At 38.2% G+C, this 14,291-nt stretch overlaps 1 protein-coding gene across 5 annotated transcripts in view; it reads left to right on the top strand.

Moving 5' to 3' along the window:
- Positions 1–14,291, top strand: part of SMARCC1 (SWI/SNF related, matrix associated, actin dependent regulator of chromatin subfamily c member 1) — a 173,726-nt gene that overhangs the window by 49,268 nt on the left and 110,167 nt on the right. For all 5 annotated transcript variants that reach the window (XM_047094682.1, XM_047094681.1, XM_047094680.1 and 2 more), the window contains exons 9-11: positions 4,242–4,367; positions 7,568–7,689; positions 11,338–11,462. In XM_047094682.1, the coding sequence (XP_046950638.1) occupies positions 4,242–4,367; positions 7,568–7,689; positions 11,338–11,462 (373 nt within the window). The remainder of the gene's footprint in view (positions 1–4,241; positions 4,368–7,567; positions 7,690–11,337; positions 11,463–14,291) is intronic.

Below are 14,291 nucleotides of genomic sequence, written 5' to 3'. Positions count from 1 at the left end.
GTGTTCATGGCTCTTATTATAATAGTCATTTCTATTCTAGTCATTGTAATAGTAATAATCCACGCATTAACTCTTATTTTCTTGCTTTTTTAAAGAATGTTTATTTTTGAGAAAGGCAGAGGAGAGAGAGAGGGAGACAGAAGATCTGAAGTTGGCTTGCACTGACAGCAGAGAGCCCCATGCACATGGGCTCAAACTCATGAACTGTAAGATCATGACCTGAGCTGAAGTTGGATGCTTAACCAGCTGAACTACCCAGGCGCCCCATTTTTTGGCTTTTAACATGGAAGTAATTCTGAAAGTTGCAAGAATAATACAAAACAAAATGCTGCTTTATGCTCTTCTTCCAGATTTGCCTGTTTTTCGTTATTTAGGATGTTTAAATTTTTTTTTTTAACATTTATTTATTTTTGAGACAGAGCATGAACGGGGGAGGGTCAGAGAGAGGGAGACACAGAATCTGAAACAGGCTCCAGGCTCTGAGCTGTCAGCACAGAGCCCGACGTGGGGCTCGAACTCTCGGACCACGAAATCATGACCTGAGCCGAAGTCGGCCACTTAACCGACTGAGCCACCCAGGCGCCCCCTAGGATACTTAATTTTTGAAGCAATATTAATACCTGATACAGAGCCTATATTTTGTTTGCACCAAATGTCCCATTGATAGAGTAAATTTTTTTTAAATTTTTTTTAAAATTTATTTTAATGTTTTTATTTATTTTTGAGACAGAGCATGAGCAGGGAAGGGGCAGAGAAAGAGGGAGACACAGAATCCAAAGCAGGCTCCAGGCTCCGAGCTGTCAGCACAGAGCCTGACACAGGGCTCGAACTCACAGACTGTTAGATCATGACCTGAGCTGAAGTTGGACGCTTAACCAACTGAGCCACCCAGGCACCCCGGTAGAGTAAGCTTTATACTGAGTCTCTTCCCTGATCCAGGATCCAGTTCAGGATCACACATTGCATGTAGTTGTTAGATCTTTTTAGTATACTTTAATGTTGAAGTTTTAGCCGTTTTCTTCCATGACACTAGCAGTTTTGAAATGTATAAGCTAGATTTGTGTGTGTGTGTGTGTGTGTGTGTGTGTTTAGAATGTCTGAATCTGAATTTATATGGATATTTTCTCGTTATTATATTCAGGCTATGCATTTTTGGCTGCAAAACTACTTCAGTGGTATTCTGGTCTCAGTGTGTCACATCAGGGGGCATGTGTTTTGATTTTTCCCATTATGGCTCATTGTTAAGGTATTATCTGCCTGGTTTTCCCACTGTAACATTACCATTTTTCTTCTTGAAATTAAAAATATGCAGAAATACTTTGACATTATATAAATATCCTTTTCCTCATCAAATTTGTATCCCTAAGTTTGCTCACTCGTAAGTAATTCCTGCCTGATTGAATTAGTTACTACTAGTGGTTTTCTCAGTCTGTCCATTCTATGCTTGTTACTGACATTTTACATGGTAATGAGCTTTCTTTTCTCCCTCTACACGAATCTGTAGTCTCACTATGCAGTTGTGGAGCAGTGACATTATTGCCATTCTTTACTGTGATGAATGGTCCAGAATTTGGCCAGTGGGAACTCCTTTAAGCTGCCTCCTGTGACTTTTTGGTATTATTCGATTCATTTTTGCATATTTCCTATTTTCTGGGACAAAAAGAATTTCCAACCTCTTTTTGCAGTTCTATATCCCAGTCCTGGAATCAGTTATTTTTGCAGGGAGATCTCACTTTCCATGAGAAATGGTAATTATACATAGTTTCTATTGGCTGTTTTATGTGGTATGCTGAACACTTAAAAATATTAGATGTTATACCTGATTCAACCTAGTTTGAGTTGTGTGACGTTCAGAAAGGCTTAAAGCTTCAGATTTCATACGAGGAAGCTGGGATTAACAATTTAGTCTTTTTTTGAAACCCTTTTATTTGGAAATATTTTCAAACTTAAATTGCAAGAGTAAGAATAGTAGGTGGCATACCTGTACACCCCTTATCCAGATTTGCCTATTTATTACATTTTACTCCCTTTCTGACCTATCACTTCTCTGTGTGTTTTTATTTTTTATTCATAACCTTTTGAGATAAAGATGCATATATCACAGGCCTTTAAGACATGTTTGTGTTTCCTAAGAATACGAGATTCTCCTACATGAGCACATTGCGGTTGTCAAATTCAGTAAAATTTAATGTTGCCACAATACATTACTGTCTGTATTCCAGTTTTGTCACTTGACCCAAAGAAGTTTTTTGTAGCATTTTTTTCTGCTACAGAATACTGTTTAATATCAGCTGTTACAGTAAAATACCCTGTCTCTTTCGTTCCCTTTAACCTGAAACATTATCCTGGTATTTCCTTGCCTCCTAAGACATTTTTGAATTTGAAAAGAATATTTCTCATTTGGCATTTGTGATCTTTTTTAATGGTTAAATCAGGTTCTGTATTCTAGCCAGAATATTGCATAAGTGATGTTGTGTCCTTCTCAGGGCGTCATACTGGGAGGCATGGCTTGTCCATCTGTTACTGGGTGGTGACACTGATCACCCAGTTAAGGTGTGCTGTGATGGATCCACTGTATAGTTCCTTTCTTTTTTTTTTTTTTTTTCACTTGCAATCTATAAGCAATCTGTAAGAGATTCTTTTAGACCATACAGATACCCTGCTTCCCATCAAAATTCTCCATTCGTCACCCAGATTTAGCATCAACTTGAAATTCTTGCCTGAGCCAGTCTTTTCTTTGATGATTGCACAGTGATAATTTTCTATTCCAGCCCTTCCTCGACATTTACCAGTTGGCTTTCAGAGTTCTATAAGCAAGAGCCCTTCCTCTCCCCTTATTTATTTGTTACCAGTATGGATTTATGGAGTTCTCGTTTTTCAGTGGTCAGTAACTTATTTAATTTAATTATTTTCATGCTGAAATTATTTTGCATTTGTCTACACAGGGAAGAATTGTCTAGTCCCAATTTCCAGTGTACTCCCTATGAGAAATTGTATTGGATAATTCCTGTTATAAGCTAGGTCTGTGGTTTAAATATCTGTATGTATATAACATTCAGAAAACCCATCATTTTATTAATTCTTACTCAAAAACATTAACAAAACAAGAGAAGTTGCCATGTAAAGGGCTTGTAAGAATCCTGACTCTGATTTTCACTTCTCCACCCGCTCCCCTACCTTGGCTATTCCTGAAAGGTTTCCAGAAAGCACCTGTGTACTTGACGCTCTGTAAATGTTCTCTTTCGTCATTCCTTAGAATTTTGTCGAATGCATAAACATAAAGACATACTTCATGCCTAGAGCAATGGCTAGCTTTGGACTATTGCTGTTGAATTTTTATCAGTGGTTTTCATCAAGATAAAGATGACATGATTAGTGAAATAAGCCAAACAGAGAACAGTAAATACTGCATGATAGTGCTTTTATATGGAAGTTCTAAGTTCTATGGAAGTTTTATATGGAAGTTCTAAGTTCTAAGGTAAAACATGGTGACTATAGTTGATAACACTATTGTATAATTGGAATTTGCTAAGAGAATAGAACTTAAAATGTTCTCACACACAAGGAAGATAAGTATGTAAGGTGATGGATATGTTAATTAATAGATGGGAGGATCCTTTCTCAGTGTATATGCATATCAAATCACCATAATGTACACCTTGAATATCTTACAATTTTATTTTTCAGTTATAACTGAATAAAGCTGAAATAACAATGACGTGATTATCAAATATAAGGGTCTTAGTTATCAAAACTTTAGGGGCACCTGGGGGGCTCAGTCAGTTAAGCATCCAACTTCGGCTCAGGTCATGATCTCATGGCTCGTGAGTTTGAGCCCCGTGTCCAGCTCTGCTGACAGCTCAGAGCCTGGAGCCTGCTTCTGATTCTATGTCCCAGTCTGTCTTTGTCCCTCCCCCTCTGTCTGTCTGTCTGTCTGTCTGTCTGTCTGTCTCTCTCTTTCTCTCTCTCTCTCAAAAGTAAATAAACATTAAAAAAATTAAAAAAAAATCTCAGTCTATGCAAAACCAATGATGCTTTCTTACTATACTCAGTAACATGAAATAAAAATTAGAAATGGTTAAGTTGCCATTCACAGGTCTTTAATGGTCTCATGTTTTTAAACTCTTCTATGCAGTTGAGGCTTTGAGAATAAGAAGTCAGCTTCTTTTGTTTTGAATACTTTATACAAACTGTAGTGATTTATTATTTATATAGATACACATGCTTCATTGTGGTTTTAGGTTCATGCAAGATGGATTTTGGATACTGATGTTTTCAATGAATGGATGAATGAGGAGGATTATGAGGTGGATGAGAACAGGAAGCCTGTGAGTTTTCGTCAGCGAATTTCAACAAAGAATGAAGAGGTATTTGGTTTGGTACCGTTTTTCTCCTCTAGCTGTTTCTTCTCTGGGCCTCATTGTTGTCAGATTTTCACTAATAAACTCTCACATACAGCCCAAGGTGTATCAGGTATATTATATAAAAAGTTACCAAATGGCCATACAGCCGTCTCTGGAGCTGGCATTCCCACAAAAGAGGCAAGGAAGTCTCAAAGGGTCATTGAGATTTCAAGTGACGCATGCAGTGTGGCAGTATTCCAGCTGATTTTTCTGTGTAATCTCTACACCCAGCACAGGGTTTGAATGTAACCCCAAGATCAGGAGTCGCATGCTCTACCAACTGAGGCAGCCAGGCGCCCCTAGTGTAGTTGATTTTCCTTTCTAGATCTGAGTTTTAATTTTGTGAACCAAATATTATCACGGGATAATTTAATTTAGGTGTTGATTTTTCAAGGGAAAATTGGTTTTGTCTTAGTAGTTTTGAATAGCTTTGTTGCCATATACATACACAGTAGGTAGTACAAAGTATAGGCCTTCAAGGTCTCAAAGGTATGGTTCAGCCCTTTTTTAAGGTGGGAGGATGTGAGATTTATTACTCTTTAAAGTGTTAAGAAGCCCAACCACCTAATATTTATCCATGATTCTTGAGAAGCCACAACTTGGGAGGTAGATGCGTCACGAGAGGGAGGGGGTTCTGAGAAGAAGGTTTGGATGTGTTGGTCTGTTGGCTGATGACCCGCTTCGGTAAGATTCTCATTCCCTTTTACTGGGGACGCATAAAGTTTTTGCTTTTTGTTTTGTATTTTATTTCTTTGAAAAATTGTTGAGACAGAAATACTTTTAACTGTTCACTTAGAATGTACAGTTTTTTCATATCTCTTTTCAGCTGACACTTTCTTACTAAAACTCTTTGTCATGCTGTGTGTATTTTTTTATTTTTAAGAAAAATTTTTTAAAAGTGGGTCTTTTTCGAGGTGCCTGGGTGGCTGAGTCATTTAAGTGTCTGACACTTGATCTCAGATCAGGTCTGGATCTCACGGTTGTGAATTGAAGACCCACGTTGGGCTCTGCAGTGGGCATGAAGCCTACTTAAAAGAAACTGGGACGTTTTCATAGCCTTTGATTTTTAATTTGTCCTTATTTGCTTTGGAATTTGACTTAAATCTTATTTTTTTTTATTTAGCGCCCCCCCCCCATATGCTTACATATTTGTTTTCCTTTACTGTATTTCCAACCAAGTCTTTTTTGTCACTAGGAATAGTCTCATTTCTACATCACATTATTAAACAGGTCTGCCCATAGCCATTTCTGTTCAGATTTAGATGGTTTATTTATTAATTTATTCACTTATTTTTAGGGAGATTCTGTAAAAATCGATTTAAAAAGAATTTTTTTTAAACATTTATTCATTTTTGAGAGAGCATGAGCGGGGAAGGAGCAGAGAGAGAGGGAGACACAGAATCTGAAGCAGGCTCCAGGCTCTGAGCTGTCAGCACAGAGCCTGACACGGGGCTCGAACTCCCCAACTGCAAGATCATGACCTGTGCTGAAGTTGGATGCTCAACCGTCTGAGCCATCCAGGTGCCCCAAAATTGATTTAATCTGTATTTTTAGGGGCGGGCACCAAGCTGACTACGTTGATAGAGCAAACAACTCTTTATCTTAGGGTCACGAGTTCAAGACCCACGTTGGACGTAGAACCTACTTAAATATTAAGGGGTGCCTGGGTGGCTCTTGTGATTGAGCATCTGACTCTTGATTTTGGCTCAGGTCATGATCCCAGGGTCGTAGGATTGAGCCCTGTGTCAGACTCTGCACTGAGCACAGAGGTTGCTTAAGATTCTCTCTCCCTTTGCCCCTTTCCCCCACTTGTGCTGTCTTTCTCTATCTAAAATTAAAAAAACAAAACGTTAATAGCTCTTTTTAAAAATTTAACTTCAGGAGTGTCTGGCTGGCTCATTCGGTTAAGCGTCTGGCTCTTGGTTTTGGCTCAGGTCATGATGTCACACTTTGTGAGCTTGAGTCCTGCATTGGGCTGTGCTGACAGTGCGGAGCCTGCTTGGTATTCTCTTTCTGTCTCCTCTCTAAAATAAATAAATAAATTTTAAAAACCTGGGTGGCTCAGTCATTTAAATGTCTGACTTCAGCTCAGGTCATGATCTCATAGTTTGTGAGTTCGAGCCCTGCGTCGGGCTCTGTGCTGACAGCTCAGAGCCTGGAGCCTGCTTCCGATTCTGTGTCTCCCTTTCTCTGACCCTCCCCTGCTGTGCTCTCTCTGTCTCTCCCTCTCTCTCAAAAATAAACATTAAAAAAAAATTTTTTTAATGTTCAGCTTCAGACTTACTGTACAGTGTGTGCAGTTTAGATTTTTTCTAAAGCTTCTTGTATAGCTCTGTACAATGACTCAGATTTCCATTTGATGCTACAGAGCTTCTGAAAGGAAGCAGATAGTTGTAAGAAGTATGATGGTACCAGAGATAATGTTTAATTGATGTTTCAATCTCTGGTTTTTTTATTTTTATTTTTTGCACCTCAAATATAGTACTTTGGGTCATCTTAGGTGTTAACTCTTTATTGTCTCTTTTATGAAATCCATAGTTATCATCTACAGGTTGACTTTTGTATATTGATATGTGTATCCTGCACCTGCTGAACTCTTTAGCTCTGAAAGTGTTTTCAAGATTCCTTAGGCTTATCTATGTATAAGATCATGCCAGCTGCAAATAGAGATATTTGTACTTCTGTAGGTTGACTTTTAAATCATAAATTGCAATCTTACTTAACATCTTTTATGTCATAAAATTTTCTCATATTCCTTTTACTGATGTGTCAGGAGCAGTTTCAGAGACATTTCCACAAGATTATTCACCAGTCTTTGTATATTATTAATCTAATAGCATATGTTTCATATTCTTCAGTAGTTGTTGAAAGTGCTTTTCCCATCTGGAAATAATGTGAACAGGAACATATTTTAGTTGTGCAGGATTTGGGCATGTCTGTTTTGTAGCATAGTTTGAATACTTGGGGGATGGTTTTGATATTTCCATTGGTGCTGGATCACCTGGAGGGTCAGAGAAAGTCTTGACTGTGGGTGGTCCAAGACACTTAATGATGTTCCTTTCAATTGCTCTGAGCTAGGTGAAAACCCACCTTGGGCAAAGGTTTGTTGAAATGGAGGAGTCCAAAAAGCTGGCTGATATTCATTTCCATTTACTTCTTCCTAGCCAGTCAGAAGTCCAGAGAGAAGAGATAGGAAAGCATCAGCTAATGCTCGAAAGAGGAAACATTCGCCTTCTCCTCCACCTCCAACACCCACAGAATCCCGGAAGAAAAGTGGAAAGAAAGGGTAAGAACTGCAGCGTGACTCAGAAGGCATTAAAACAAACTCTAAAGGATGTTCCACATTTTTACATTTATACTGGAAGTTTTGCTCAAGGGAAGTTGGCTGACTTACATTTATACTGGAAGTTGGCTGACTTTGGCAGCTCATCTTGTCAGATGTTATCTGATGGCCATCTTATGTTGTATTTACGCTAAGGCACCTTGTGTTCAAGGAGATCTGTACAGTGACATAATCATAGTCTAATTAACATCCAACACCACACATAGTTAGAAATTTTTCTTGTGATGAGAACTTTTAAGATTTACTCTTTTAGCAACTTCCAGATACACAATATAGTGTTAACTGCAGCCACTATACTGTATATTACACCCCCAGGATTTATTTATTTTATAACTGGAAGTTTATACTTTTTCACCAGCTTCACCCATTCTCCACACCCCTTGCCTTTGGCAACACCAGTGTATTCCCTCTATGATTTTTTTTCCTAGATTCCACATATAAGAGAGATCATATGGTATTTATTTTTCTCATAGTTATTTAACTTCGCAAAATGACCTCAAGGCCCATTCCTGGTGTCCCAAGTAACAGAATTTCCTTTTTTTTTTATGGCTGGATAATAGTGCGTCATACACACACACACACACACACACACACACACACACACACACTTATTTAACTTTATATTCCACAGAAAATATACTATGATATCTAATTTGTATTTAAAATATAGCCACTCATGGGGCGCCTGGGTGGCGCAGTCGGTTAAGCATCCGACTTCAGCCAGGTCACAATCTCGCGGCCCGTGAGTTCGAGCCCCGCGTCAGGCTCTGGGCTGACGGCTCAGAGCCTGGAGCCTGTTTCCGATTCTGTGTCTCCCTCTCTCTCTGCCCCTCCCCCGTTCATGCTCTGTCTCTCTCTGTCCCAAAAATAAATAAACGTTGAAAAAAATAATTAAAAAAATAATAATAAAAAAAATAAAATAAAATATAGCCACTCCAATTCCATGATCAAATTCAGAGAGAATCTATTTTTCTCTCTCTGGGGTAGCTGTGGGAAGGCAATAAACCTTGGGCTTCTGGATTGGAGCTTTGGTTCACAGCTTAGTGAGAGTGGAAACCATGTACAGAATCTTAAAACTGAAAGGGATCTTTGAAGTATCATAAACATCTTTATCTTAGGAAGCAGGGATTGAGGTTCAGGGTAGAGAGGTGACTTTTCCAAGGTCACATAGAGATTTTTGCTTAGAGTCAGGATTCAAAGCTGGACGCTCAGCTTCCTGTTCCTGTATCCTTTCAACTAAATTCTATCACCATCAAGGTCTGAGGGTAGATTGTTTGGCTCTTCGTCTTTCTTTCCTTTTCCTCTTCCCCTCTCTCTTCCTTCCCCTTTCTTCATCTCCTTTGTAAGATGGCCATCTGATGTTGGCACCTTGAATACAGTCTTTTTTCTGTATCTAATTGTATATTGAGCAATGTGGCTGGTAAGGAATTTAAGAAATTATATATTCACTAATTTCACCAAGAAATTACTGTCTCTCATTTTACCACCTGTCCTATTTGTGATCAGAATGACTCCTAGAGGAAATGAACCTATGTCCATTTCATGTTCAACGTAGTGCCTTGTTCAGGGCATCACATTTGTACTTAGTAAATCTTGCTTGAGTGGGGATTTTGGTTTCTGTTGAATAAGTTGTTTTGGGGATTAAGTGAGGTTTTAAAGCCCCTGTGCAGGTTCTGGCCTGAAATAGATACTTAATAAATGGCAGATAATACTTAACATTTATATATTAAGTAGATACTTAATTTCAGGCTTGTCTGGCTCAAAATAATTTTAGTCTTAGAAAATGACAGCTTGCAAAATTTATGCTTTCATGTGACTATAAATTGGTTAAATTTTTGGCTGTTGACTGGACTGTAAAGATATATTTTGTATCTTCTTTCCACTGGCTTCCTCTTACTGACTCTGTGGCTAAATTAGCGTTTCTTTATGCCCAGAACATGCCTTGAATCATGTTATTTCTTGAAGGGTAGGGTTATCTGAACCATTGTTAACTATGCCTGGAAGCTTTTAGGGATGTGAAAAAGGTCTAAGTTTTGTCATTTTGTCAAATATACTGTGATATAAAAAACTCACAAAAATAGATTTTTCTTTAGCTATTATGAGAGTAACCTTATTTCTTAAATCTCTAATCTGAACCTTATGGTTGATGTGCAGAGAATTCATAGCTCCCTGATAGCCCTGTGAAGAAAGCCACACAACTTTGCCAGGTGTTCCTGGGCCTGAAATCGATGTACCCTTCTTCCCACTTAAGGGCTGAGGTGCAGTGCCAGGACACCAGTGGTCACCAAACCAAGACATGGTGTCTAGGAGGCTCACAGTGATCCTCCCCTCTGAGTGTAAAGCCCACCAAATTGAGTCTCCAGATAGATGTGTGTATGTCCTTCAACTGAATGCATCTGTCCCCTCATGAGCAGGCATTTGAGTTTCATTGTAAGTTCCCTTTAACAAAAAAACACTGACATTTATTTTCCTAATGTTTGTTTTATTGATCTTCCCTGCTTCTTTTCTTCCTTTTTTTTTTTTTTTATAACATATTTTATCTCCCTGCCACCTTTAGGTTCATACACTTTTAAACAATTGTCATGGAGTTTTTATTAAAATTTATAAAAATATTTTTGCCTATATACCTGATTCTAATCTATTCCAGTATCTTTTCCTTCTTAGAAGAGAACTTTGCTCACTCTCTCAGCAGTGTGAGGACTCGTGCTGGCCCACTGTGTGTTCCCATCACTTCTTTCTCCACTGCTTCTCACTTGCCAGTGTGCTCAGGGTTCCTGCTTATTCCTCCCCAGAACAGGTTATTTCTTTTCTTAATATCTTTATGCCTTCATTCATCATCCTGAAATATTGCCTACTTTTTGGTGAATTGTTAGAGTTCCAAGTTAGCTTAACTGTCCCTTCAATCCTGATTAACTCTTATTTTCTTGGAATATTTAATTATTTATTTATTATAAAAAATATATTTTTATTTCTCTGTGTTGGTACACATCATGTTATTGGAGGTTGATGATAATTTCTGTCTTGTATCCTGTGTAATTCCTCAAGGTAAGGAATTATTCCATTCTTGTCTGAACCCTAATCTGCTTTCTGGAATATGTTAGTTTTGAAATAAACTAAAGAAAGAGCAATAGCAATTTTTACAAAAAAAAAAAAAAATAGTACCATCCTAGGTGATTTTACTTTGCAGTTCCTGATATTTGGATGATACAAAGAGCTAGGAAAATATGGTTGTACGTATCTTTGAGAAAATTTCTTATGTAAGTGATTGTTTATGATGTGAGATAAAGTATGTGCCGTATATCCTTAGCAGATGTTCTTTTATTACACTAATTTAAAACCCTTTAGGATGCTGTCTGCAATTTGTATCATAGGATTTCTGTACTCATTTCTTATGCCCAATAACCTTTATTTTCCATTTGGCTGGTTAGATGTAATTTGGGAATGTACCTACTTTTTTTTTTTAATTTCTATTTGTCTTTTAAAGCAATTCTGAGCATAGATTATAACAATGAGGTAAAGCCTTTGAAATTGTCTGCTAGGAGTAGCTATAGTCATTCTTATTTACATATTTACATACCTTGTGTGTTTTAGCCAAGCTAGTCTTTATGGGAAGCGCAGAAGTCAGAAAGAGGAAGATGAGCAAGAAGATCTTACCAAGGACATGGAAGACCCAACACCAGTACCCAACATAGAGGAAGTGGTACTTCCAAAAAATGGTTTGTATTCTGTCTAGACTATGAGAGTATTAGTGTGATTTAATCATTCTTAGCAGTGCTTTGGAATGAATCATTTCTTGCTCTGTGTCCCTGGTTACCAACTTTCAAGGTCAAAATGTTTATGAAATTACCTGGTTCACAATCTTTTGGTGTACTTTTGCTGCTTATTGAGAAAAACACTGTGACTAAAAAGTTCTCTAAATTTAGCAATACTTTATTTCAAATTTTTTTTTTTCAACGTTTATTTATTTTTGGGACTGAGAGAGACAGAGCATGAACGGGGGAGGGGCAGAGAGAGAGGGAGACACAGAATCGGAAACAGGCTCCAGGCTCTGAGCCATCAGCCCAGAGCCTGATGCGGGGCTTGAACTCCTGGACCGTGAGATCGTGACCTGGCTGAAGTCGGACGCTTAACCGACTGCGCCACCCAGGCGCCCCAGCAATACTTTAAAATTAATGGTTCTTGGGGCGCCTGGGCGCTCAGTCAGTTAAGCGTCCGACCTCCGCTCAGGTCGTGATCTCACAGTCTGTGAGTTCGAGCTCCGCGTCGGTCTCTCTGCTGACAGCTCAGAGCCTGGAGCCTGCTTTGGATTCTGTCTCCCTCTCTCTCTGCCCCTCTCCTGCTCATGCTCTGTTTCTCTCTGTCTCAAACATAAATAAAAACATTAAAAAAAAAAATTGTTCTTAAATCCTAGTAGAATGAATATACATATGAGAAGGTGGAGCACTTATCCATGTACATTTTAATCTATTTAAATCAGTTATTGGGAGTAGGATGTTAGTTAACTGTATTTGTGGGTTTGTTTTTGTCTCTGATTCCTGTGAATTTTTTTTCTCTTACGTATTTTCATATACTTTGAAGCTCTGTTACTTAAGGGCATATACATTTAGTACCATCATGTCCTCCTGATGAACTGACTCTTGTGTTGTGTGTCTCTAGGTGCCATTGTAGTGCTTGTCTTGAAGGCCAGGTTCTCTGGTAATAATAAAGCTCATCAAACCACACTGTTCTTTACTTCTACATTTTTTGTATTAGTCCTCATGTACTCAACTCCAATATAGCAGTTCTGTAAATTACATAGCTTTGTTCTTACGCTTTAGTTTTTAAAGTTTATTTATTTAAAATTTATTATTTATTTATGAATAAATAATTTTAAGGTTTTAGTTATTTCTCTCTGTCCTTCTCCTGTGTGCGCATGGGGGAGGGGCAGAGAGAAGGGAGAGAGAGAAACCCAAGCAGGCTTTACACTGTCAGCGCGGCGCCCTATGTGGGCTTTGATCTAATGGTGAGATCATGACCTAAGCCGAAATCAAGAGTCATATGCTTGAGTCACCCAGGTGCCCCTGTTCTTACATTTTAGATTTCTGACTTACATCTCTCTTGCATCCTGTTAGTTTCACTTTGATTATGTAAAGTATATCACTTTTAAACAGGATATTGTTGAGTCTTGTTTTTATTCTCCTAAAAAAACACATTTTTAAAATCTGTTTATTATTTTTTAGAAAGTCTGTTCTCACCACATTCTTTTTCAAATTTATTTATTTTGAGAGAGAGCGTGTGCATGCTGCATGCCTAAAGAGTGAGTGGGGGAGGGGCAGAGGGAGAGGGAGAGAGAATCCCAAGCATGCTCTTTACTGTCAACCTCAGAGCCCATCGTGGGGCTCCATTCCAGGAACCGTGAGATCGTGACCTGGGCCAAAATCAAGAGTTGGTTGATTAACTGACTGAGCCACCCAAATGTCCCCACATTTTCTGTTTTTAATTAGAATATGAAGCCTACTAAAATGTAACAGAATTGTTGATGTGGTTGGGCATAAGTCTGCCATTATGATTTTTTGAACAAGGGAAGGGTGAGAGAGAGAGAGAGAGAGAGAGAGAGAGAGAGAGAGAGAAGGAGACAATCTGAAGCAGGCTCTAGGCTCCAGGCTCAATCTGTCAGCACAGAGCCTGATGCGGGGCTTTAACCCTCAAACCTGTGAGATCATGACCTGAGCCAAAGTTGGGCGCATAACTGACTAAGCTACCCAGGCACCCTTCGTTATTTTATTTTATTTTTTTAAGTTTATTTATTTAAGTAATCTCTGCAGCCAACGTGGAGCTCAAACTCACAACCCCATGTTCTTTGGACTAAGCCAGCCAGGCACCCCTGAAATATTTATTTTAAATAAAAAAACTAAGAAGGTGGTGGTAGTCTTAATAGATAACTGTCTAAACTATAAACCTGTAATAATGAATAGTGTATGATTTCGACACAGGAATGGCTGAATCCCTTAGTGGAGTAGAATGGTTGGTTCAACTGTAGATCCATATGTGTTTATAAATTTAATTTACTGTGACTTTCGCAGCGCCAGTTTGTGGGAAAAGACCAAACGGTTGCATAAATACATCTGGAAAAATTTTGTATTCTTTTTTGTGTCATAAATAAGAATTTAAGCTTCAGGTGGATTCAAGTTCCAAATTTAAAAACAAAATTATTTAAGTAAACTTCCAAATATTGATGTACTTAATGCAAGTGTTAGCCTTATATGAAGTATTCATTAGTCATTTAACAAAGAATTTGAACCCTAAATTTGTATTCCTCCTCTCCCCACTGGAAGACCTACTTTATTATTTATTTATTTTTAAAATTTAAATCCCAAATTAGTTAACATATAGTGTTAATGATTTCAGGAATAGAATTTAGAGATTTATCACTGACATATAATACCCAGTGCTCATCCTAACAAGTGCCCTCTTTAATGCCCATCACCAATTTAGGCCATACCCCCACCCAACACCCTGCCAGCAGCCCTGTTTTTTCTTTGTATTTAAGAGTCTACCTCTCTGTT

Source organism: Lynx rufus, unplaced genomic scaffold (assembly GCF_022079265.1).
Source record: "Lynx rufus isolate CCGP_SWC_20201006 ecotype Redwood Valley unplaced genomic scaffold, mLynRuf1.p SCAF_4, whole genome shotgun sequence".
In the NCBI taxonomy this organism is placed as follows: domain Eukaryota; kingdom Metazoa; phylum Chordata; class Mammalia; order Carnivora; family Felidae; genus Lynx; species Lynx rufus.
This window is presented reverse-complemented; position numbering and strand designations above follow the sequence as displayed.